This window comes from Nothobranchius furzeri, chromosome 8 (genome assembly GCF_043380555.1).
Source record: "Nothobranchius furzeri strain GRZ-AD chromosome 8, NfurGRZ-RIMD1, whole genome shotgun sequence".
NCBI classification, from domain to species: Eukaryota; Metazoa; Chordata; class Actinopteri; order Cyprinodontiformes; family Nothobranchiidae; genus Nothobranchius; species Nothobranchius furzeri.
The window spans coordinates 69,139,174-69,164,946 of record NC_091748.1 but is presented as its reverse complement, the minus strand read 5'-3'; the positions used below and the strand labels follow the sequence as shown (position 1 = coordinate 69,164,946).

The 25,773-nt window shown below is 41.9% G+C and overlaps 1 protein-coding gene across 2 annotated transcripts in view; it reads left to right on the top strand.

Moving 5' to 3' along the window:
* The first annotated feature begins 1,191 nt into the window (after window positions 1-1,191).
* pgm1 (phosphoglucomutase 1) overlaps window positions 1,192-25,773 on the top strand; it is a 38,893-nt gene continuing 14,311 nt past the window's right edge. Inside the window, exons 1-13 of one of the 2 annotated variants that reach the window (XM_015970994.3) lie at window positions 1,192-1,507; window positions 5,062-5,273; window positions 5,568-5,654; window positions 7,364-7,544; window positions 10,565-10,680; window positions 18,183-18,324; window positions 19,755-19,864; window positions 20,038-20,201; window positions 20,340-20,473; window positions 20,552-20,700; window positions 20,798-21,007; window positions 23,901-24,008; window positions 24,369-24,759. In XM_015970994.3, the coding sequence (XP_015826480.3) occupies window positions 1,381-1,507; window positions 5,062-5,273; window positions 5,568-5,654; window positions 7,364-7,544; window positions 10,565-10,680; window positions 18,183-18,324; window positions 19,755-19,864; window positions 20,038-20,201; window positions 20,340-20,473; window positions 20,552-20,700; window positions 20,798-21,007; window positions 23,901-24,008; window positions 24,369-24,449 (1,821 nt within the window). In that variant the 5' untranslated portion in view covers window positions 1,192-1,380 and the 3' untranslated portion in view covers window positions 24,450-24,759. Of the gene's footprint in view, window positions 1,508-5,061; window positions 5,274-5,567; window positions 5,655-7,363; window positions 7,545-10,564; window positions 10,681-18,182; window positions 18,325-19,754; window positions 19,865-20,037; window positions 20,202-20,339; window positions 20,474-20,551; window positions 20,701-20,797; window positions 21,008-23,900; window positions 24,009-24,368; window positions 24,760-25,773 lie in introns of those variants that run through there. The other variant, XM_070554276.1, reaches the window with a different exon arrangement.

The window sequence follows — 25,773 nt, the reverse complement described above, 5'->3', positions numbered from 1 at the left end:
CAAACAGAAGAGCACACATCACTCCTATTCTAATGTCTCTGCACTCGTAACCCGTTAACTTTAGAGTTCATTTTAGGATCCTGATTATAACTTTCAATGCTCTACATGGTCAAGCTCCTCCCTATATTACTGAACTGTTATGCCTTAACCCGAGCCCTCAGGTCCACCGACCAGAACCTTCTAGAAGTTCCAAAGACCAGATACAAAAGTCAAGGTGATCAGTTATCCAGACCGTTGCACCCTGACTCTGGAATGATCTTCCTTTATCCTTACGTAGCATTGACAGTCTGGACACTTTTAAAAAAACAGCTAAAGACCCTTTTATTTAAAGCTGCTTTTAACTAAATCTTTTATTTTATTATTTTTAACCCAGATTTTTAATCTTTCATCTGTTTATAAAATTTATAATTTTATGACTATTTTTTATGATGTTAATCTAATTCTGTTTTGAGAGCATTTTAATTTTATGATGTTAATCTATTTATGATTTTATGACTGTTTTATTTTGTTTTGATCTATGTGAAGCACTTTGTGATTCTATGTCTGTGATAAGTGCTATATAAATAAAATTTACTTACTTACTTTACAACCTTTTAACACAAGATCAGTCTGGTTTAGTTAGAAATAACGTTTTCTTTTTGTTTGTTTGTTTGTATTTATTTTTTGTATTTCTGCATAATTCCTCTTAAAAAAGCTCCTTCAGGATTTTTTTTCTTAGTGATCATAGAAAAACCCTTTTCATTTCTTTAGCCTGAATTGTAAAACCAGGGGAGAAATATTTGGATTTCACTGGAAAGCTCAATTCCTAGTTGGGAAAGAAAGTATTCAGAGTGACACTGATGGTTTATCAGCAAAATTCTTGCATATTTACACTCTATTTTTACGTCACAAAAGATCCTGGATGGTGACGTACAATTTGGGGGGGGGACACCATTTAACCTACAGTTTAGAATAAAACATGTTTTTTTGTTTGTTTTTGTTTTGTTTTTAATAAATTATATTTTAAATCTTAGGACTTCAAAAATCGCTCAGTACTACAGATTTAAAGCAGTATAAAAGCTTTGAAAATAACTTTTTTCAAACTTTCCAATCACCTCAAAACTTTTTCTAAACACTAGGAACTTCATTTCCAGTAGTTGTTTCCTCCGTGCCCTTTTCAACGCGCACGATATTTGTTTACCTAGCAACAGACTAGCGTTAGCAACTTTTTTCTATATGACACCGGCATGTAACAAAAATCATTCTCCGGTGATTAATTCGAAATAATAACTTTTATTCTAAGATATTTTCCTATTCAGGCTGTTGTTTGTTCTTTTCTAGCTTTATGTTGGAGCAACAAAAGCTAACGGTAACTAGGTTGGGATTTTTTCACAGAGGAGGATGGCTTTTCAGGACTCGTCTCGTCCATCCGAGGAGGAGGCTTTCTACGTGCAGTGCAGAGCTGCCTACCTTGCTGTGTTTAGATCTAGTTTGACAAATATAACTTCAAAGCAGCAGTTGTGTCGTGGTAAGCTATGTCTGTTAAACATCAAGCTAATTTATGTGTGATGTGGCCGCATTCAGCTGCGTAGCCATCTAAACCATCGACATATAAATATTGGACAATGGGTTTCCAAAGCCTCCAATAACACGTTTTTGAGGCCAAATGGGAGGTGGCCACCACCGCCATTTTGACCGTGTCACAGGTTCCGTCAAGCCCAGACAATTCCACAAAAGGGAAGAGAGGTGGGGCTGTAACCTCCAAATTCCACTACCTCCGCTCCGCTCCGACACGAACGCCGGAGCAAAATCGGTCCCGCTGTAGTCAATCAGAGCAATTCCACTACTGCAGCCGTGCTCCGGCAGTGCGCCGCCCTCTGTTCCGGCGTCTGGCAAAAGTAGAATCGATCCTATTTTTGCCGGACGCCGGAGCACCTCCGCAGTAAATGGACAGAAATCACAACCGCCCAACAGGAAAAGGAGCAAGCACAACTTCCGTTTTTCACAATAAATCAATAAACAAAAGGCATTTTTTGTTTCATATGCACAGGTTTAACAACTTTTAACAATGATCAATGGCGGCTGAAGTTTAAATGCACAAAAGTAAGCCATAAATACAGTTTCCACTATCAAAGTAGTCACACTTTGTTGATCCAAACACTGCAGATCTCTCAACACAAATGATGGGCAGATTAAACAGTTCATTTCGATGCTTCTCCCACACAACGGGTGTTTGGATCTAACTTCCGCGTTTATTGCTCGGACTGTATCGCAAGATCTCGAAAATCCCGCGCATACTTGTTTGCCCACCTCAGGTCTCCGCACCGGAGCGGAGCCATTGTAGAGCGGGTACCAGTAAAAATTGAGTTCGGAAGCGAGCGGCTGCGGGGGCGGACCGGAACGGAGTGGATGTAGTGGAATTTGGGGGTAAGGCTGGGATCAACTGACGACACCCGGTTGAACTAGCTACAAGCTAACCCAAAGCTAATGCGGAGGTGGGAGCTAAGCTAACGGAGGTAGCAACCTAGCTACAGCCGGAGTTAAATGTGCACAACACCAGAGCTTCTGAGTCAGATATACGCCGGGCTGACCGCTGGGTAAAACCGGGTGGAATACAGAGGTCTCCCGAGAGCTCCACAAGCCGGCAGCTGCACAGCAGACAAGCGCCGCTGCGATCTGAGATGTGCAGAGCTGCCGCTGGGGAGAACCGGGTGGAAAGGTTTCCATCCCAGAGCTCCACAAGCCAACAGCCCGCGCAGCAGACAGAAGCCGCGATCAGACAGAGATGCGCCAAGCTGCGGGGAGGGGAGAACCGGGTGGAAAACAGAGTTATCCCGAGAGCTCCACAAGCCGATAGTCGGAACCCAGCTCCACCAACATGTTATATTTCAACCCATTTTCTAAAATGCAGCATTATGTTAAATGCACTGGGTTTTACCCTATTACATGGTTAAACAGTACATGTTAAAATCTAAGCTCAGCTCGGCAGTGACCTAAAATACATAAATATAATTTTACTTACCGAAAAAAATGAAGTGGAGACTCCTTGGGCGCTCTATTAGTGCAATTAATGCCACAGCAAGTCATTTTGTCCAACAATTGCACAAATAATATCCAAAACAGAATACACACACAGAGACTCAAAATCCCGAAACAGTTTCCAGGCCAGACCGAGGCTCTACTGAGGCCTTTCCACGGAGCTAGCTCTGTGGTCACCTGGGTCTGAGGCAGCGGTCACGTGGGTCTGATGCTCATTAATTATACAGAAGCTTAGTCTTTTAATACACTTAAACAGAAGAGTGAGAAAAAAATTCACCCCCCTCAGAGTTGTCGTGAGTGTAAACTAGATCATTTAAACCAAAAAAATGTTTTGGTACCAGGCTGTTAACATGTTTATGTCTGCTGTGAAATTGGTATTTTTAACATGGGGGTCAATGAGGATTTGCTCGCTTCTGACACCAGCCCCCAGCGGATGAGGGTGGAACTGCAATTTTTGATACTTCTGGGTTGGCCTCAATTTTTGAGCCGCATTGTGGGGGCTTGATCTAAACAGATCACGAAACAATTAAAATTGGAAGTACGATTTAAATGTGGGAATTTGATGTCCAATATTTTGTTGTTTTTACTATCATTTCAGTCTGTAGTTAACATCAGCCGCAGTCTCATATTTTAACGTTTTGCTGCACAGATTTTTTTCTATTTTCATGGAGACAAAATACCACCAGGAGGTACAAAACCGCAGTGTAAATCAGAATAAACTTTACTGTTATCTGAAATATATGCAGTCAGAAGCACTTTTAGTTTTGTCTGAAACTTTTCAAGCTATCTTGCAGCAGTCAGAACTAGTGCAGGTCAACCAATACAACAGTTGTGATGACCATAACCATGATGAAAAACCCACTTTTGTTCCAATGTGTTTTTGCATTTCGGCCAGTGTCCTCCAGTCTAAGTTTGGCCATTGAGGGCAGACAGAAGCTGTCAGAGCAGCATTAAAGTCCATGTCTTTGAAATACAAACGTGTGTGATTATTAAAAACCCAGTTGTTTGTGATATTGATATTGTTCAAACTGATATTGCAATGAATAGCAAATGTGAAAACAGCTCGTTTAGGTGAACGGTGGATTTATTGTTCGAACGTCTAGGCAGGGGGATTCAAACTTTTCAATTTGAGAGCCAAATCTTCAAGTTAAAAGTCCTCACATGCCACAAAAATGTATTTATTATTATTTTTTTAATCTAAAATCGCCTGTATTTGATATAGTTCCTTCTAGAGTCATGGAAACCCCCAAGGCGCATTACAACACAATCAGTCATTCACCCATTTACACACACATTCACACGCTGGTGGAGATGAGCTACAATGTTGCCACAGCTGCACTTGGGCGCACTGACAGAGGGGGTTAAGTGTCTTGCCCAAGGACACAAAGACAGCAACAGACTGAGTGGGGCTCGAACCTGCAACCTTCCGAGTACGGGGGCGAGCACTGTGCCACCATCGCCCTAAAAAAGCAAAGATAATGTTATGGCAAGTTTTTATTCGTACTTTAAAAAAAGACTGAAATAGACGTATTTTAAAAAATTCTTATTATAAAATTGTTTTAAAAGTGTTGAAAAAATTTTGATGTACACCAAGAGACAAAACTCTCGATTCTTCAAAACAATCTAGAAATACTGGGTGGGTGTACAAAATCTCTGTGAGGTCCGCCAATGGCCCTCAGGCCACACTTTGGACATGCCTGGTCTAAGGCTTTAATCAAGCGGAGGGATGTCTAAGTGGCAACTCATAGCATTTTAATACTTGTGATTATTTTTGCATAAATGCAAAACCCCAAAGCTCTGATTATTCACCCTGACCCTGTAAAACAGCTAAAAGAAGGCAGAGTCACTAAATATTGCCACTGACATTCTATCTGTAGTGTTATCTAAATAATCTGTGTGGCTGTTTAAGTTTTTTAATACAGACTTAACTGAAACGTTTACAATCAAGCTCTGACATTTTTGATCCATGTTGTATATTTTTTCTGTCATCTGCTTCTCTACTTTTCTCATAACACAGATGTTTCTCTCCTTTATTCTTCTTAGTTCTTCAGCAGGCTGGTAGAAATCCATCCCAAGCCAATCTCAGTGCTTACTGGACATCTAAAACCCCTAAACTGACCTTCGATGACTTCTGTGAGATTCTCAAGCATGAGAAGAAAACAGAGGAAGCTGAGCTGGTGAAAGCATTCAGAAAAATGGATGTTAATGGTGATGGCTACATCACACACAGTATGCTGGAAAAGGCTTTGACCACTGTGAGTAGCCAGATTGTTTTTTTACCACTTTATTTATTTGGCAAATTTGCAGAAACTAGGCTGCAATTTGCTTTTTATTTAGGATTTTAGACAGTTTGTATGGTAATATAATGCTAATGTGATTTTCAATAGTACAACCATTGTAACTTTTTGGCATCAACTTGAACTTCTCATAGATAATAGTGGTGTAGAAGATGAAGTAATAACGAGTAAATGACTACTGCACAAGTGAAATATATACTTATTTTGTCAATAATTTATTCTGATAGAAAGGAAACTTGTTCTGTTCTGCAGGGAGGAGAGAAAATGACAGAGGAGGAAGTGAATGCTATTTTTTCATTAGCAGACATCAACAAGGATGGAAAACTGGATTATACACAGGTACATCCAGACTAGTATGAAATGAGTTGTATAAAAATAAATCCTCTTAAGACATGAGATGTTTTTTGGTGTACACTTTTAATTTCACCTAACTATTCTGGATTTGTAACCTAGCCAAGATCAAGCTGGACTTATCATGCTTTTATTTGATCAATCCAGGGCTATTGTAACTCCCTCTATGTGGGGCTGAGTCAGTCTTCCCTTCCGGGGATGCAGCTTGTGCAGAATTTCTCCATCAGGTACATCCATGGAGCCAAAAAATGGGATCACATGACTCCACCCCTGGTTGTCCTGGATTGAAAAAAACATATTTTTGTAAAGATGCTGGTATTTGTTTATCAGTCCTTGTCTGGTACAGCACCGCCCCACTTAGCAGCACTTTTGCAACAGTATTCACCAGAAAAATCTCTTTGCTCAGCTCAGAAAGGCCTGCAAGTGGCACCCGGGGGTCGACCGTGCTTTTGCAGTCTTGGCCCCCAGACTTTGGAGCTTAAGAAATCCTCTCCCCTCCATATTGTTAAAGCTGGATTAGTGTGTTATTACAGAACACTGATGTAGTGTTTCATCTGCTTTTGTGGTTTCTTGTAGGGGTAAACTGATATATCGGGCCTATATTTACCTTTTTTTTTTTATACATCGTATCAGCCGATATTTGTCCGCCGATTTAAAGTCAGGCGCATCCTCGGGCACCAGGTGCTGTTGCAGAATTTAATTTGAATATAATTTTACATTCACCAATAACATCTGCATAATAAATACTCTAATTGAACTTTATTTGTGTGTCTGACTTTAACACTGAGCAGTGCACAAAGTAAAGAATTTACAGTTAGAGTTCAAAAACTGATTCAGCTTCAGAAATTTGGTGCATAAACTCGTTATTAGCGACATTTTAGCATGAAAATAAGGTGAAAAACGTCTAGAAATCAGCCATGAAAATTGGCAGCACATATCGGTATCGGCAATTGACCAATAGACCAAAAACCAGTACTGGTCGACCTCTAGAGTTTTTAGAACTCTGGGCTGGGCTGCATGGTGGCGCAGTTGTTAGCACTGTTGCCTCGCAGCAAGAAGGTTGCAGGTTCAAAACTCGGCTGTGGCCTTTCTGCGTGGAGTTGCGTGTTCTCCCCATGCATGCGTGGGTTTCCTCCGGGTACTCCGGTTCCCCCCACAGATCACAACATGTCCTATAGGTTATAAACTGTAAGTCGCTTTGGATAAAAGCGTCTGCCAAATAAATAAACATAAACTTTTAACTCTAGGTGGCTCTGTAAAAATACCAAACCAATAGTTATGGATCCGTACCCTGGATCTCCCTGGATTGTGGGGTGTCGGTGGAACAGGAGTCAAGTGCTCGCCCTGAAATTGGAAGGTTGCAGGTTTGAGCCCCGCTCAGTTTGTCCTTGGGCAAGACACCTAACCCTAACCTTGCCTGCTGGTGGCGTCAGTGCTCGGCAGCCTCGCCTCTGTCAGTGCGCCCCAGGGCAGCTGTGGCTACAATGTAGCTCATCCCCACCAGTGTGTGAATGTGTGTGTGAATGACTAATTGTGTTATAAAGCGCCTTGGGGGGCTCCAGGACTCTTATGAAGGCGCTATATCTAATACAGGCCATTTTATCATTTACCATCATTTGATGTTTGCTGGATATTTTGTTGCCTTGAAATGTTCCTCGCGTGTCATCTTCTTACCGCTGTTTCTCTGTTGCTGACAGTTCTGCAGGTTGCTTGCATCCACAGTGGAGCGGTGTCAAACGGTTGCCTTGGACAAGCTTGAAGCTGACGCCAAGCTGAAGAGACAGAACTTTGGCAGTCAGTCGTACAGCCCTCTGAAAGCATCAGCTTTATCTTTGGAAGCTGCTCATCCTGCAGAATGTGGCTTGATGCTCAAGAGAGGTACAAACATTAGTCTGGCCAGTCTGGCTTTTAGCAGTTGGGGGATTTTCAGTTAATCTCTGGGTGTAACCATGTAAAACCTTTATAGTAGGTGTATTCACGCTCTTAAACTCTTGTTTTCCCCGCACACCTCAGTGATTGGTTTTGATGAATAAATAATAGCTCTAGTATTGATCGATTTTTCACCACCATTGTGACAAATCGCCTCATTTGTCAGTCCATACATCATAACAGCAACCCAATTAGAGCAGCTTGTTTAGAGGGAGGAGCCATCAAAGTGCTTTAAATTGGGTGATCATTTCTGCCATTAAGCGATTGAAGCTGTCGGCATGTTGACTTTCAGCTTCCTGCCTAAGATCAGCTTGAACGGAGTCAAGCTCCAGGTTTCGTTACCATCATCTGGAATCTTTTCAGTCTTAGGCAGTCTACTTTTTGAAGATGATGCAACAGTCTGCTGTTTAAAGCGCTACACATACCGATGGCAACCAATAAATTAAAGGTTTTGCCATAAAATGAATGACTGTAATCGTCTCTGAAACGTAAAATTCTGAAAGAACTTCATCCGCTCATTGTGAACGACCTGTTCTTAGTAACTGGAAAATAACCCATCCATCAAACTGCTCCTCTGACCGTCCCTCCCTTTCTTTGTACATGTGCATGAATTGTGTTCTCAGCTTGGAGCAGTTAAACAGAAAGTGAGAGCAGAGCCAGGCTGCCTAGTGCAATAGAAGGATTGTTCTGTTCTGTTTGCAGTTTTCATTTAAGGAGTTCTTTCATAAATTTTTCTTAGAGTCTGGTTCTGTTCTTGTTGGGAAATGTTTATGTGATGGAGCTGTTGCCTGTGAAGGCTGCCTGCAGCAGCAGGCTGGTAGAGCTGTTGGTCTGTTTGTTGCCTTGGCAAAGCGTGTATGTGTGTGTGTGTGTGTGTGTGTGTGTGTGTGTGTGTGTGTGTGTGTGTGTGTGTGTGTGTGTGTGTGTGTGTGTTTGTGTGTGTGTGTGTGTGTGTGTGTGTGTGTGTGTGTGTGTGTGTGTGTGTGTGTGTGTGTGTGTGTGTGTGTGTGTGTGTGTGTGTGTGTGTGTGTGTGTGTGTGTGTGTGGTGGGAGGGGACTTTGGAAGTCAGTTAGATGTACAGCTGTCTGAAAGCATCAGCTTCGTCTTTGGAAGCTGCCCATCCTGCAGTATGTGGATTGATGTTCAATAGAGCTAGTGGGAGGAGGTTCAAGGAACATTCTGGAAGTTTTTACCTGTTGTTCAAATGGAACAGCCTCTGTCTTTCTCTCGTTTAGTTGCAGAAATTAGCAGAAAGCCAGCCCTACACTGTAGCAAGACATCCAGTTAACCATTGAGAGATGTCTGTTTAATGAACTGAACTGTATTGGAATATTTAATTTGTGAAGTGTCTTGAGACGACTCGTCGTGATTTGGTGCTATATAAATAAAATGAATTGAATTGTACCATCAGTCGCCACATAGATCAGTCAGTCATCTGCATAGATATGGTAGACGATGTTAAAATGCTCAAAGACCTTCCCCAACGGTAACAGAGATATGGTGAACAGGCGTGGCCCCAGGACAGAACCCTGTGGCACCCCACCCCATTTCTGGGTAAGACAGGGTGATACACAGGCACCCAGCTGCACATTAAACACTCTGTTAGCCAAATAAGAGCGAAACCAGTTCAGTGACAGACCAACCCAAGACTGGAGGCAGTCTAACGGTACCTTATGGTCCACAGTATCAAAAGCTGCTGAACAGCAACAACACATAGGACTCAGAATCAGATGCCACCAAAATGTCATTCTGCACATGAATCAAGGCTGACTCAGTGCTATAGTTTGGTCTAAAAGCCAATTGGTGCCGATCAGTGAGTTAGTTTCCATATGTGCCACAACTTGCAAATAAACAACTGCGTGAGCTGCTGCAGAAACATCTCCTAATCTACCTTTAAACGTAGATCCCAACTGTTGAGCAAAGGCTTGGAGAGGCTGAGATCCAGCTTGAGGAACATAAGCCACATGGAAGATGGATGGAGTTGATTTAAGTGGTCAGTCCATGTTCCTGTTATTGATTTGGAGGATTCCACCACCTCTCACTGGGGATGTGATGAGGAATTAGAAAAGGAGGCACAGTCAACCACTGCTGCAAAAACAAACGAGCTCCCAGATAGTAGACGGGATTATCACATTATTGTGCCTCTCCCGCGAATTGATTTGGACCTGTTACATTTTAACAAGGCTTTGACATGAGATGCTGCATGACTGAATTTGTTCAGTTGGTTACTCTTGCTGCTTCAAAACTCTTTTGACTTTATGTGGTTAGTAAAATCCAGAACGTACATTTTCCCAGTATAAAACATTGATATTTTGGCTGATTTGTTCCAAATAAATGATTAAAGTAAGTATTGTGTTACTGGGCTACTGTCCTCGTTTCCAGCACAAGTGTTCTTTAGTAAAACTTTAAAAATGTGTAGAAATTCACACTAAAGCTTCCTATTTGAGATATTTTAGCATTTGCACCAAGGATTACTCGCATACTGACAACAACGTAGTAACTAACCGTGATAAAACACCGTGACAGTGGCTCTTGTTTATTTCTACGCTTCAGTGGTTCACTGATAATCCTGTCACATTACTTGATTTTCCAGGCTTGGGAACAATCCGACCTCTCATTAGTGAATTGATATTTTCTGGCTACAATTAGTTTTCAAGAAATAAAGTTGTGCGAGATAATGAATTTGAAAGGGTGCTGTTATGCAATTAGTGATTTTAAATGCCTCTAAAATGAATGAAAGGCAGCTTGAACTTGAGATCACACTTTCTCAGAAACCAAAACGCAAAGTAGGCATGCTTAACCTTAGCAACAGACTTCTGAGAAGGCTGGCGTTTGAAATTGGTTGTCTCATTTCGTATTTCAGCGAAAGCACAGGACTGGGCCTAATCTGTCAGTAACGTGTTTTGACTTAAATTTTGAGTGATTTTAAACATTTGTGTGTGTGTGTGTGTGTGTGTGTGTGTCACAGATAGTCGATCCCGTCCTTCCTCTGCTCGCAGCAGACGCTCCTCACTGTCAAACACACTCACAATGACGCCCAGCAGCTCTGTGAGCAGCAAAGTTCCAGAACCTCCAGGTTTACAGGTAACCATCAAAAGCCATTTTTGTTTGTAATGATTTGTAAGTGGTTATATATTAAATGAGACAATGAATGAACTCTGATGAAACATGACCTTGTATGTTTTAAGAGCTTCACCAAGTGACTCAGAAAGGTGTGATGTCTGGGTTTATAAACAATAAATGTGGCTGTTTGTTTGATGTTATTTAACAAATTATAAATTTATACTAACCACACTGACGCCACTGAATAGCCTATGCACCAGGATAGTGGAAGCTCTTGGAGATCCGGTCTGTAGCGAAGCCGTCTCGGCAGAACGAGTGAGTGGACTTCTGATGTATCTGAAAATCGTAGGCACCCTCAGAATACGCACGACTGGTCTGGCAGATGGTCTGATGTGTTGGTGTTGGATTGAGCAAATAATAATTGTTTGATTCAAAAAGGATGGTCCTTTGCGCCGCTAAAATAATTCCACTGAAAAATCTGGTTGATTCTCCATAGAATGGTTATTTAGGGGCATTTTTCCCGCAAGCTCCCTTCCAACCAGGAACATTTCAGATGTGAAACAGGAGCAAAAGCGTTCCACACAGCTGGTTCTGTGACGTCACAAAATCACCTTTGATAGTTTGAGCCACCTTTGGTTTGTGAGTATCACAAGCAGTCAGGGGTTCAGGTTCAAACTCATAAAGGGATGTTCCTGAGTGTGTTAGTATCAATGCTGGAATGGTTTCCCAAACTGGGCTGGAATCATGGATGAGACGGATGTGTAAAAGTTATCAACAGAACCATCCGATCATTATCTGAACGGCTTCATCCTCATTTGTGTCAAAGGGAGTTGGTCTAGAACTCCACAAAGTGGTAGGGGACAATCTGGACAGGTCACCAGTCCATCAGAGGGACAGACTCGGTCACACCGAGGTAAAATTTAGTCTCCATTCAACCCAGCATGCATGTTTTTGTACTGCCGTATGAAGCCTGAGTACTCAGAGAAGACCCATGCATGCATGGGGAGAACATGCTAACTCCATGCAGAAAGGCTACAGTCGGGATTCAAACCTGTGACCTTTCTTCTGTGAGGCGCTATTAACTACACCACCGTGCAACCCTCAGCAGAACCAAAGTTAAGATAACATCACAGGAAAATAAGCAGACAAGATTTCATCTTTTATTATATAAATCCTGAAGATTTACAGTTTGTCCCACGATGGAGGCTTTTAGTTCTGTGAGGGTCTCCATTATCAGAATGGCACCCCACCCCCCACAGCCCCACTAGTCGCTCAGTGTCATTGCCGCGCGCTGGTTTATGTGGGTGGTCATAGCCGAGGGGTGAAGAGATACGCTTCGTATTGATCTCACACTCTTTGTTTTCACTCTTTTTGGCTTAACCTCAGCTGGTTTGCTTTGCAGTAACAAAAAAAGAACAAGAAGTAAATAAATAAATAAGCAAAACTACCCCTTTCACCATCTCGCAGGTCCATTAGCCGTGTTGAGATTGGAAACGGCCAGACATCATAAAAAGGGTAAAAGAATGTGTGTCCAGAGATTACCTCCGAGGGAACTTCTGCTTGTTACATTGGCTCCTGTTGCCACAGGCTAATACCTGGGATGTGTGTGGTGGAGGAGAGAGGTGGAGATTCTTCGGATCGGTAGTTTATATGTTCAGGGCACGTTTATCTTTAGGAACAGAAATTTACATAGGAAGGGTTATTCACAGCTTTTTCTCGTGCATAGATGAAAGCATTATAAAAAAAACCTTTGTGTGTGTGTGTGTGTGTGTGTGTGTGTGTGTGTGTGTGTGTGTGTGTGTGTGTGTGTGTGTGTGTGTGTGTGTGTGTCCTGAGAGTCGCTGTGTGAGACAGTAAATCAGACCTGTGGCCGGAGCAGGTGACAGAGCCTGTATTAGTCTGCAGGCTGACCCTCTCTCAATGGGGGCATTAATTCTGATGTCCTTAAGCAGCTGATGGGTGCCCGTGGCATTTTCTCTCGTTTAGTATTGTCTGGACAAACCACAGAAGTGTTATGGTTTGATCTTTTATGCCTCTCACAGCCCAAGATAAATACTGTGAGAAAATGGCTTTTCTCTAAAGGAGTGGCATGCTCCGTCTTTATGGTACTTTTCTTTGTTTAGCTCAGTGATTTATTTGTCAACTAAAAGGATGTATAGCCTATTCCAGCCTTGCTTGGCCCTCAATGTCCTTTTATTGTGTGTCCACACCAACTGTGTTTTCATTTAATGTGTCTCTAATGAGGGGAATGAAAACATCCTAGTGTTGATGTTCCTGTTCAATTTCAAATTATGACCTAATTTCAGTTGTGCAGCCAGACAAAGCAACAGTAGGATCGCGAAATGAGAGAAATATTAGGATTCATAAATATTGCCAAAATAGCCCCTCGACAGTTTTGAATGACCGCTCACTCAAGATTGAAAAAGCCATATTTATCAAAGGTAAATGGAGTCCAATTTGCCATGTCCATGGAGAGGTTTCCGGGAGCCTGCAGGAGACACAGTGTGACACGTCTGCCCCCTGCTGGATCAGCATGAGCACAGCGTGTGTTTTCATGCTGCTGAGTTCAAAGCGTTGGAATGATTATTCCTCCAGAAGACTGAAGTGGTAATTACTGCTGTTCATCAACCAAGCTGCTTCACCGTTATGAGCACCTGCTTTATTCACTTCATGCCACATCAAAAACCCACATCTCCTATCAAAAGATCAATCCTGCTTTATAAACGGATTTGCAAATTATTCGATTTGGTTTCTGTTAAATGGGTAAATGCATTTTGTTGTCAGAGGCAAAACTGAGTTGTGTTTGGGTCTGAATCAGTGATCCAATGAGATTGGTTTGTCTACTGATGATGCTGATATGTGGAGGTCACAGTCAGCCAATGGTCGATCTGCACTGCTGATTTTTTGACACGGCTTATATCTACACTCACTTGCCACTTAATTGGGTACGTCTGTCCGAGTGCTCGTTAATGCAAATTACTAATCAGCCAATCGCATGGTGGCAACTCAATCCATCTGGCCATGTTGACATCAAGACGATCCGCTGTAGTTCAAACCGAGCTTCAGAACGGGGAAGAAAGGCGATTTTAGTGACTTTGAATTTGGCATGGTTGTTGGTGCCAGGCGAGCTGGTCTGAGTATTTCAGAAACTGTTGATCTTCTGGGATTGCCACACACAACCATCTCTAGGGTTTACAGATGAATGGTCAAAAAAAGGGAAAACATTCAGTGAGCGGCAGTTCTGTAGGCAAAAATGCCTTGTTGATGCCAGAGGTCAGAGAAGAATGGCGAGACTGGTTCAAGCTGATAGAAAGTCAACAGTAACTCAAATGACCACTCATTTCAACCAAGTTATGCAGAGAGCATCTCTGAACGCACAACACGTCGAATCACATTGGGTGCCACTCCTGTCAGCTAAGAACAGGAAACACACCGGCTCACCAAAACTGGATAATAGAAGATTGGAAAAATGTTCCCTGGTCTGATGAGTCTCAGTTTCTGTTGCAACATTCAGATGATAGGGTCAGAATTTGGCGTACCAACATGAAAGCATGGATCCATCCTGCCTTGTATCAACGTTTCAGGCTGGTGGTGGGGGTGTAATGGTGTGGGGGACTTTTTCTTGGCACACTTTGGTCCCTTTAGTACTAATTGATCATCGTTGCAATGCCACAGCCTTGCTGACCATGTCCATCCCTTATGACCACAGTGTACCCATCTTCTGATGGCTACTTCCAGCAGGATCACGCACCATCTCAGACTGGCTTCTTGAACATGACAATGAGTTCACTGTACTCAAATGTGATAATTTTGTTGCATTTTTTTAAATTTAGATCCCCTTAGAGGAAATATTTTCTCTGCATTTTACCCATCCTTACATTAGTAAGGAGTTGTGATACGCTCGGGGGCAACTTAGGGTTCAAGGTCTTTCCCAAAGATGCTTCAGCACGTGGCCTGCCGGTCATAGGACAAATGCTCTAGCCATTCAGCCACGGTCAAAACCAAATGACCATAATCACATCACAAAAAAATCTAAATTATTTTTTTATGTTGCACACAAGCGAGGACAGTTCTATATACTTGGTGATTTCTGAAACGTTAGACGGATTTAATGTGTCTTTTGTCTGAACATGTTATTTAATTAGGTATGTTTTACTTGCGTTTATAGAGTTTATGAAAAAAGGAGATTTAACAACTATTATTTCCTGTATTTTTTCGTTCACTGTGTAATCAAAATCAATAATATGTTCCAACCCACTACACGACAACAAAATGTTCCAATCACAACAGTGTGTGTGAGATGGACAGATTAACTGGCCGTCTCACACACACTGTTGTGTCACACACACATCCTCTGTGTGTGGGTCTCTATCCCACACACAGAGCAAAATTCTCTCATACAAGACAAACAATGTAATCTATAAAATTGGAGCTGGTATGTCAAGCAAACAAATACCTGATAGTTTCATACAATCCTTAAAGTTGACTTCAAGCTAACGGACATTAAACCAGTACAGCATTATGCTGGTATGACTGTTTTAATGCAACTGGGTAGTAAGAACAGCACACGGGATGGTGGGTGGTCCTTTGACTGGCCTAGACTCATTTGCTGGCCAGCTCCAGTTGTATTGCTGTGGACCCCACCCATCTGGGATACAAACTGATTGTTCTGCTCCCCACTGGGAAGCGGTACAGAAACATACAGACTTGTACCACCAGACTGTGAAATAGCCTTTTCCCATAGGTGCTGTAATCTATCTCCCCGGGACATGCATTCTCACTATTTACACCACAGACACAATTACATTTACACCGACCCAAGAATGACATTCATGTAAGCAGTCTTTAGCTACTGGTGAAGCAACACTTCATAGTTTATGCTAGTGAAGGTTCTCAGTCATCCAGGTGATGATAATCTAAAGAGGTTTGAATGAAGGCAACTGGACTTATTTGGTTTCTTAAAGGCGTTTTGCTTCCAAAACAGTTACAGTTTAGGTCACACCCATCTGCATCTGAACAATACGACTACCACACAGTAGAGGCTAATGGCTCATCAGTGGGTAGGGAGGAGGGATATTCAAAGGTAGTTTCTGCTCGTTAGGCAACAATAGACAGCTACAGTTTATAAGCATGACCCTCCCAGTCAAAACTGACAAAGCTCCTCGGATGAGAAGCAAAACGTTTTCAAGAAACCAAAGAAGTCCAGTTGTCTTCAATCGAACCCCTTTACCAGTGCCTTAAGTGGGCTTGTATGGACTGGTACACAGGATCCTCTGGAGGTTTCTTCCTGTTAAAAGGGAGTTTTCCTCTCCAGTATCGCTACATGCTTGCTTAGTGTGAAGATTGCTGTATAGACTCTCTGACACTAGTCAGTGACACGATGCAGTTTGCTGGGTTCCTTATATAGGAAACTTTTTTTCTGATTTGCTTATTGACCAGGGGTCTCATTTATCAAACATTGCGTAGAATCCTTACTAAAACCGTACTTAAGCTCAGCAAAAAAAATGTACTTATGCCAAGTAGGCTTGTGATCTATCAAACATTAAGTACGCACAGCTGCACGCAATCTCCGCTTCATTAATCGGAGACTAACGAGAATGTATCTCAGCTGCATTTTAGTCACATCCCGCCCTCACCACGCCCACTTACTGCCATAAATAGTCAATGCAAAGTGCCTTGTGGATCTCATGCATATACATAAGCTGGCTGTTGCAGCGCTCCACCTATCAGTGCGTTTACATGCAGCCAGTAACCCTTTTAAAACCCGAATATTCACAATAACTCGGTTCCGCAGGTCCTTGTAAACACCGCCAGAAACCCGGATATGCTCATAACCGGGTTTTTAAAAACCCGGTTACTACACCTGGGGTAACCCTTTTCTAACCCGAATGTTTGGTCGTGTAAACGCACATCGGGATATCCCCATCAAAGCGTGTGTTCTGCGCATGCTCTGTTCGCAAGGAATCTTGGTCTTTTGAGTAGCGAGACGTCTTGTATGCGCCAGAACACCGGAAGTAAACAACAAGTTGGGAGCAAAATGGCGAGTCGCAGCACAGCATCACACTTTCAGAGTGACGAGGAAAATAAAGTGCAAACAAACGCGGTCGCTATCTCTTCCGAACTGGGAAAAATGTTGTTGTTTTCACGGATACCGGAACGAGAAGAACCGGAAATGACGCAGGACGTAGTCCACACGTCCTGACGCTACCCCAACGTCCGCATTTACATCGGGTTATGCAAGTTAGAGGTAACTCTTTCTATTTATGCTTGTAAATGGGTTATTCTGATCAGCTCAGAAACCCGAATACCGACCTTAACCCGATCATAACCCGGATATTGGCTGCATGTAAATGTACTGAATGACGATGGCGACCGTAGATCAAGGCAGATCAAGGAAGCGCAATTTCACAAGCAGAAGTTGAGGTACTTGTGGGTGAGGTGGAGAAATGAAAGGAAGTGCTTTTGCAAAACAAATAAGAGAAAATCCACGGAGTGGCTCAGCGTTGCTGAAGCCGTCAATGCTGAGTTTTTCAGAGAGGTCTGTGGCGGACATAAAAAAAATGGTCCGATCGGAATTCGATCACCAGTCTCCTGGGTGAAAGTCACGCGCGCTAACCAGTCAGCCAAACGGAGATCTCCCCTGTACAAGTAGCCAGGGTGCATGATCGGGTCACAGTGACAGGACACACACTGTCACAGACACATGACATTCTGTCTCAGTCTGTCCCCCTGCTGATATTCTGCATTCCGTATTCTGCACTTCAGGCTGTGTGTGTGTGTGTGTGCGCGCGCGCATGTGTGTGCGTGTGGGGGGTCTTGCTCTGTGTGAAAACGAAGCAGTACAAGTGATAATGCTGCAGGATTTCATAATTTTATCCTTCTCAGCAGCAGCACTGCAGGTGCTCTCCATGTCCAAAATGTGCGTAAGCCAGGTCCTTAGTCAACTTAATGTTGTACACATTTTTCCGCTAAGTTTTCTTTCATAAATCCCAAAGTATGCGTGGAAAGTTGCTTACGCAGATTTCCGACCCCGTTTTGTGCGTAAGCAAGCTTGATAAATGAGGCCCCTGACCTGTATTGTATTTGTGAAGTGGCTTGAGACGACTCTTGTTGTGATTTGGCACCATGTAAATTTACTGAATTGAACTGAATGGAAAATTGAGTTACTGGGACTTTATATTGTACCTCTCTTCATACCAGGGTGTTTTTTCTAGTGCAACGTCCCTGGGAATGTTTTTGGCCATCGGCTCAGGGTCCTTCACATTTGGCAGTAGCACTGGGCTACCTGTAGATGTGCCTAGCTTTTAAATCAGCTGATTGATTAAAAAATATTGGCCTTATATTTCAGCTGACCAACATATCAGTTGTTCCTTTGTCAAAATCAAAACTAGGACCACACATAGAAAAACATACCCACACACGACAACCCGTCTTAGCCCAAGTCTTACAAATATTTCTTCATATATGTTTGTATGAATGTAAAGGCTTTTTAAAGATGTGCGTTAAATTCTCTGTCATTCCAGGAGTGGCATCACAGCTTTATGAAAGGATGCTTCTTTGTAGAAGATGATGGGAGTATTAGCTCCCCACAGTACCAGCTTCACATCCCCCAGACAACCAGCACATACATAACCATCCAGCCACTGAGCCTCGCCCACAGACCCGGTTGGTTCTTGTTGCTTTTTATTTTTAATTACATTTGCACAAACTGTAAAGAGTGAATATGATTTTTTTATTACTGTTGTATAGGCATGCGTAGCTTTAGCTGCATAATTTATCATTTTTGTGCCAGCGCAGCACAAAAAACAAAGTAGGAGTATTATAATTTTAATTAATCACAATAATTAGCTGCATTTCTTTGTCATTTCACTTTACTTCATGTGGCATACTTCAGTTTATGGAAGGACAGTTTATGAAGATTGTGCATGTTTACTTAGTTTTGTAGTATGTATTTGTAGACAGCGTTAAAGAAGAAAAGCCTTTGTGGACTACAAAATAAGTAGTTTGGAATTATTGTTTTGCATAAACCCATGGACGTAATTTTTTTTTTGGGGGGGGGGGGGGGGGGGGGACATACCCCACCACCACACACACACACACACACACACACACACACTTTTTCCAAAGTCAAGTTTTGACCCCTGCACTTTTTACCATCAAAAAACAATATTACGCTATATTAACGCTGGTTGAGCTCTAGGACCAAGCGGAAAACAACCGTTTGTGTTGAAGCCGGTTTCCCATTAGAGCATACCCCCCCCCCCCCCCCCCTTTCTAAAGTGAAAATTACGTCCATGCATAAACCTATAAACATTCATTCAGCATTTTTGATTATTTTTATAAAAGTATGTATATATTCTATATTTTAGGATTTTGGTTTCCAAAAGCAACTTTTAACAGTCCTAGCCACTAGTTCTCTACACGTACAGATTTTTTAAAAACCTTTTTGCTGTGAGTTTGGCTACTTTGTCACTCATTTTCAGTCTAGTTCTTTATCGTGATTCTCTGAACATTTCTTATGTAAGAAAATCCCTCAAAAGATCATTTACAATTAAATCTAAACATACCAGAAAACATAGCTTAGAAGGCAAATTCATTTATATTTGTGGGTTCTTCATTAGCAGCTAGAACTAGTTGGTCTGCATCTTCAAAATGCCAAACATTTTTATATCACCAGTTAGAGTTTTTTTGTAAAGGTAATAGTTAAAACATAAGAATGTAGTAAATAAATGCATTTGTCAGGTCCAGTTTTAGGTCTTTATTTTACTCTCTTCTTCTTTTAAAGATCATATCACTATCGTCGTTTTACAGACTTTTAAAAACAAGGAAAAAAAGACAATATTTAAAGGAAAATTATTTTTGAAAGCCATGAGAAATGTAATTAAATTCAATTCAGCTCATTTATATAGCACCAAATCATGAAATTTAGCTTGAAAAGTTGCTAAACGTCAGTGGAAGATGGCTCAAGACTTCTGCACGCGATGTGTTGTGGAATCATTGTTTTGGTTTTTAGAAGAATATGTTTTTAAAATAAGATTTTACAGGGATTTTAAAATGTGAAAGGTATTTTTATCTTGTTGTTTTTTTTCCTCCAGACAAGTCTTCGTCATGGATGTCAGTGGACACTGCTCTGTTTGTTGTGTCGGGGGGTCAGAACAAAGAGGACTCGACTTTAGTGGGTTTCACAGAATCAAAGGACAAAGAAGTATGTTGCATGTGAAAAATGACCTTTGTAATCTATATTCTATGTATCTGTTTATTTTACAAGATTGGATCGCTGATAGAAAGGCACAAAGGCCAGTCTGCCAGAAAGCTCTTAATAGAAAAGATCTGAAATCCCTACATGAATTAGCTTCGACGTTTCTTTCGTTCCTGCAGAAATATGTTTGGAAGGGAGAACTAAGTGCTGGAACATACCTGCTGCTTCCCTTCACCAGTGGCTGCAGATTAAAGAAACAAAGTAAAAAACATGTTCCCAATAAATCTGTTGAACTTGTCTATAAGACAGACAGCGGAGACCTGGACCTCACCAAGGAGCTGAGGTAAAGCAGTTTTAATCCGTGATCAAATCAAAACAAGGCAATGCAAATGGTGATTTACCAAAAAAAGTCCGCCAGAATTCATGAATATTTCATAAAAGCTGTGGAAAGTTTGCCCGTAATGGTCTTTTCCTGCCACAGGGAGGTGCTCTCTGACATATTTGAAACAATCGACCTGGATGGGAACGGTTTGCTCAGCCTGGAGGAATATAATCTCTTTGAGCTGAGAACGAGTGGAGAGAAGTGTGATCAAGAAGCCTGGGCCGTGTGCAAAGGTAATCATGACATTAGGAAGTTGGATCTCATGGGGATTTTCTCATCTTTGTTGTGTTTTTTTCATGTGTGCGTTGTAGAAAATTTTGATATGAGAAAGAACCAGTTGACACGGCAGGGCTTTATGGAGCTTAATCTGATGGAGGCCACCGAGAAAGATGGAGACCCTGCAGACCTGTGGATCACGCTGGAATCAATGGGCTACAATTGCATGCTGGAGCTGGTAGAGGTTGGTTTCTATATCTGATTTTACACCAAACACATAGAAGTGCACAGACTTTTAGTTTGATGCGAACATTTAATAATTAATTAAACTTTTGTTCCAGGCGTGTCCATTCCAGGTAGACGTTTACTGTGAAGCCTCACAGCCAACCGTGCAGCCACTCGGTGTGGACTCAGGTCCTAAACTACTGAACCAAGCCATCCTGAGGTCCATCACATCGAGAACAGGGGCTAAAGCATTGAGGGGGAATGAGAACGTCTTCATCTACACCTACAGAGGGGAGCACAGGATCTCCTCCCTTGTAGCCAACAAGGTGGAGCACAGCATTTGTTCAGTGATTATCATTAAATTAGGAATAACGTCAGCTGCTGAGTGAAAAATGCAGTCAGTTTTTAATGAGGCTCATTAGGTTTAACTATTACATTCTGTGACCGTATTTAGTTTATTCTCATTAATGTGCTGCAGTTAGGCTGGATTAATGACTAAAACATTTTACCTCGGTATTGTGATCTTATTTCTTTATTTGTTAAAGGTCTTGTTTACTGAGAAAAGATTGTTCGGAAATACGATCAGTCACTGAGTTGCAGAGGCATGCCGACCACGTATGTTTTCTTCAGCCCTTATTGCCTGCATTAGCCACAGAAAGGGAATTAGGCGGGGAAAAGACTGAGTCAGAAAACGTTGGTCTCTTCTACATCACTGGGAAATTTAGCATTCATTGCCCAGCCCATTTTTGGGCTGTGTTGATTTAGCGGCCAGGAGAGAGCAGAGCGTGTCTTGGGTGAAGCTAACCATTAGTATTAGCAACTCCACAAAAAAAGGTGTGAATGAGAGCAGTGGAAGAGTTGCGTTGCTGTTAGCCAATCAAATGTAAGTTATTTTGCATATCACGGTTATTAATTAATGAGTAAAGCCTAATTCAGGCTTCTCCGTCAGCTCCAACAGGGAGAGGCACGCACGGACGGAGTACTTCTCCGTCTCCTGGAGAGTGTTGCAAAGCAATTCCCCGCCAGGACAACAGAGGGCGTAGTGCTGTTCTGTGGTATACTGTCATGTATCCGGTCCAAGACAGTGTGTTTATATTGTGATTTTTGTATTTAAGAGACTTTTTAACACGGACAAATTTGTCTCTCATCCTCCTTCACCTCTTCATGCGCTCGCCACCTCTAAACCCACGTTTCCTGTCATTTCCGTCCACAAATAAAACGCTTTCTGCGCATCTTTTCACTCCTCCAGTCACGGGGAATTAAACGTTCATATTTTTAGAGTTTTTTTCACGAGGTATTCTTCAAGCTTCTCCGTGTCTGCCGCTAGTTATCCTCGGCTCTCTTTATGTTTTTGAGGGTGCAATGGCGGCGGTGTAGACGACAGCAGCGTCCTGACCAATCACAAGCTTGCGTTCTCCGTCTCAATGGACGGATGTTTAGAAAAGAGAGCTTGACTCCGTCCGTCCTTGCGAGGGCTCTCCAATAGGCTCGCAAGGACGGATAATGGCGTTGCGTGCGTCCATCCCGACGCAGACGGATACGTATGATTTAGGCTTAAGACTTAAAATCCTGTCGTTTCAGAACCCCGACAAACTTCTGACCCCTGGAACAGGAGCACTGAAGCTTTTTTTCCACACAGAAAAAGACTCACTAAGTATTCATTTATACTAGAGAATAGTAGGTGAAGAGTAACGGAAGCAAAATGATTTTGCTCTGCATGTCGGTCTAGCCACGCTCCCTCGGAACCTTCGCAGCCCCGATCAGTCTACAGTGATCCCTCGTTTATCGCGGTAGATGCGTTCCAGACCTGGCCGCGATAGGTGAAAATCTGCGAAGTAGGGACACCATATTTACAGTACAGTGTCAGAACCCAAGTTCCCAGACCAGCCTCTTCCAGCTAGCCGGCCTCCACTATGGACAACTCCCAGCATGCCCCTCGCGGGGATTCCCTCCACGTCGCACCTACGTCACAAACCGCGGCTATAAACAGAAGTCGCCTTTCCAGCTCACCACTCGGTCATCGTTTCTTCAGATTCATGATCAGAGTTTCCAACCTACAGATCCATCCCACGAACTATCAGCTCATAGTAAGTTATCTTACTTACTTCTGGAAAGTCCGGCATTTCTGTGTCACTTCGTTGACACTCGAACGCTCGGGGGTTTCCTAGATTAATCGTGAGCCGGCGTTTCACCGACGCTCTCACTTCCGCGTCTGTGAAACCACGCTCCCTACAAGCTCAACTCCCGAATCCAGCCGACCAGTCTGACTTACAGTACTATATTGAATTATCGTATGATCACATTCTGTTTTTGTGGGTAAAACTCAAGAAAAACATTTTTTACTTGGTTTTTTTATAGTTTTATTACAAAAAGTGCATTTTATGATGAAATTTATGAAAAAAAAAACAGGAATTTCTTGATATTTCGCATAGAAAAATGCAGCGAATCGGCGAATTTCCCTTGAATAAGGCTCCAAAAAAAATCCGCGAAGTCGTGAATCCGCGATAAACGAACCGCGAAGTAGCGAGGGATCACTGTAGTGCAGAGTATCCGCGGGTCCTTGAAAAGTCTTAAAAAGTCTTAAATTTACTTTTCCAAATTTAAGGCCTTGAAAATCCTTAAAAATGACAAATAATCCTTAAATACAGTTTCCAAAGGTCTTAAATTACCAAAGACCCAATAAACTAGATTATTTTATTTCTATGAAATTTTTGTGAATTTCTAGTTAGTGTTCAGCATTTTTGTATATGATATTGGCAAAAGCAGAACCGTACACGTTCAGTTGGTTGTGAAAGGGGGCTATTTTTAGATGAGCACATTAGCTGGTTAAGCTAGTGGGAGCTTGTGTCATGGGAAGTGCAAGTTTAATGGTAAATGGATGGCTAATCCTACGTTCGCGACGTGGTTAGCATCGGTTCCAGGCAATAGCTGGGAATTATAGCTTAATTTTAATTTAAAAAATTAGCTTAAATTTGGTCAAAGTGGCCTTAAAAAAGGTCTTAAAAAGTCTTAAATTTGGCTCCCTTAAACCTGCAGTTACCCTGTGTAGTGGCATGCCAATTGCAGCGCTCTATCGGTTTGGTGGTCCATCTGATCGTGGTGTTCTATTGGTTTGGTGGGCGGGATGTTAAAAAAACGAGTGACTGAAACCTTTAAAGCCATGCTTTCAACAGGGTAAAAATAAGTGTGTTTTATAATTTGTATTCATTTATGTTGCAGACCAATCAGAGAGTGACCGTTCATGTGAACAATGAGCAGAACAGGAACTGCTGCAGCAGCAGGGGCATGTCTGTGTTTGCTGTGGAAATACCTGCCAGGACTAAAATGGTACACAACAATGTCCACTAAAAGATTGCTTTGATGGTGAAACTGGTTCTGTTTTCACATTGTAGATCTGTCTGATGTGCCACCTTAGCAGTGTTTAATGCTTTTATAATAACAACATGTGGATTACAAAGAGTTACAAACTCCTGCTTAAGAACTCTAACAGTTATTCATGCAAGGGAAAAACATCCTTTCTGTCAGTGCGCGTGAATGTGTGGATGTCTGTGCTGTAAAGCGTCTTGGGGGGTTGTCGAAGCCTAGACGATGCTGTATCAAATACAGGCCATTTGCAGCAGGTTAATAAAGACAATTCATTTCTGTGCTTTTCAAATGCTGAAACAAACATGCCTGTTTGTCTTGTAGGTGTGCCAACACGTGTTACCCATCGATGAGAACCAGGACTGGACCTATAACTGCATGGAGACCGTTCTACCTGGTACATAAAGAAAACACAAAGTTCCTCAGAAGCGTTCATATTAGTGAGTTTTGCAAGATAATGGTGGACTAGAGTGCCTTGAAGCTTTCTTCAACAGTGAATGGGGATTACAGGGTTTTTAAGTCCACTGGTATCTTATGAATGGGAAAATTAAAACATTCTCTTGTTGTGCTTAATTAGCCTTTCGAAAATAGCCCATCATGTAAACTTTCAATAGAATAGTAATGCTTAACCTGTGAAACCTGAAAACCTCTTACTTACAGTAACTGAATGACCTGCTGCAACCACATAAGGTAATAAAAGAGACAATTACAAGTTTCCCATTGAGGAGTTTATAAACATGTAAGTTTTACCTGGATGCAGCAAACCGTTCAGATGATCACAATGGACGTGTAAGACATCCAAAGGCTGGTTTTCATATGTGGCTTCATACCAAATCAAGGCCAGACACCTTGAGGCCAACTCCATGTGTAACAGTTTAATTAAGATTGCTTACCATTTTCAGTTGAGCTTGAACTGTTTTACTATGTTTGTGTTGTTTAAACTTGTTTCTTATTTGTGAAATTGTTCTAACGTTGTGTGAAGCTTGCTGCTGCCTTGACCAGGTCTCCCTTGGGAAAGAGATTTTTAATCTCAATGAAATTTTCTTCTTGGTGAAATTAAATAAATAAATACAAATATTAAATGCCAAAAATTGCAGTTTTCAACCTCTGAAGTGGCCATGGTCATTTCTTATATATATATATATATATATATATATATATATATATATATATATATATATATACCAACTGATACATAGTATCAAATCAATCAAAGCTTTATTTATAAAGCGCCTTCCGCAACCCTGTCAGGAAGCCCAAGGCGCTGAACATGGTACAGTACAAAGTTAAAGAAAGTGAATAAATCAGAAAATAAAAGCAATTCAAATTACAGACTACAAATTACAAAAAAGGTGGAACATTCTAGAAGACAAATGTGTAAAACAAGGGAAAAAGTGAACCAATGAAAACTGTGAGATAAAATCAACATAAAAGAGGGCCAAATTCAAACATGTTCAGGAAACGCCAAGCGGAGGAGGTGGGTTTTTAGGCGACTCTTGAAGACTGGCAGAGATGGGGACAGCCTAACTGAGGGTGGCAACTGGTTCCATAGTGACGGTGCTAGTACTGAGAAAGCCCGGTCCCCGCGAGTACAACACCTAGAACGAGGGACAAAGAGCAGCCTTGGTCAGAGGAGCACAGAGCGCATGATGGGGAATGTCTGTTCAGGAGCGTGGCTAGATAGGGGGGAGCACCACCCTGGAAGAAATTAAAAACAAAGACTAGGAGT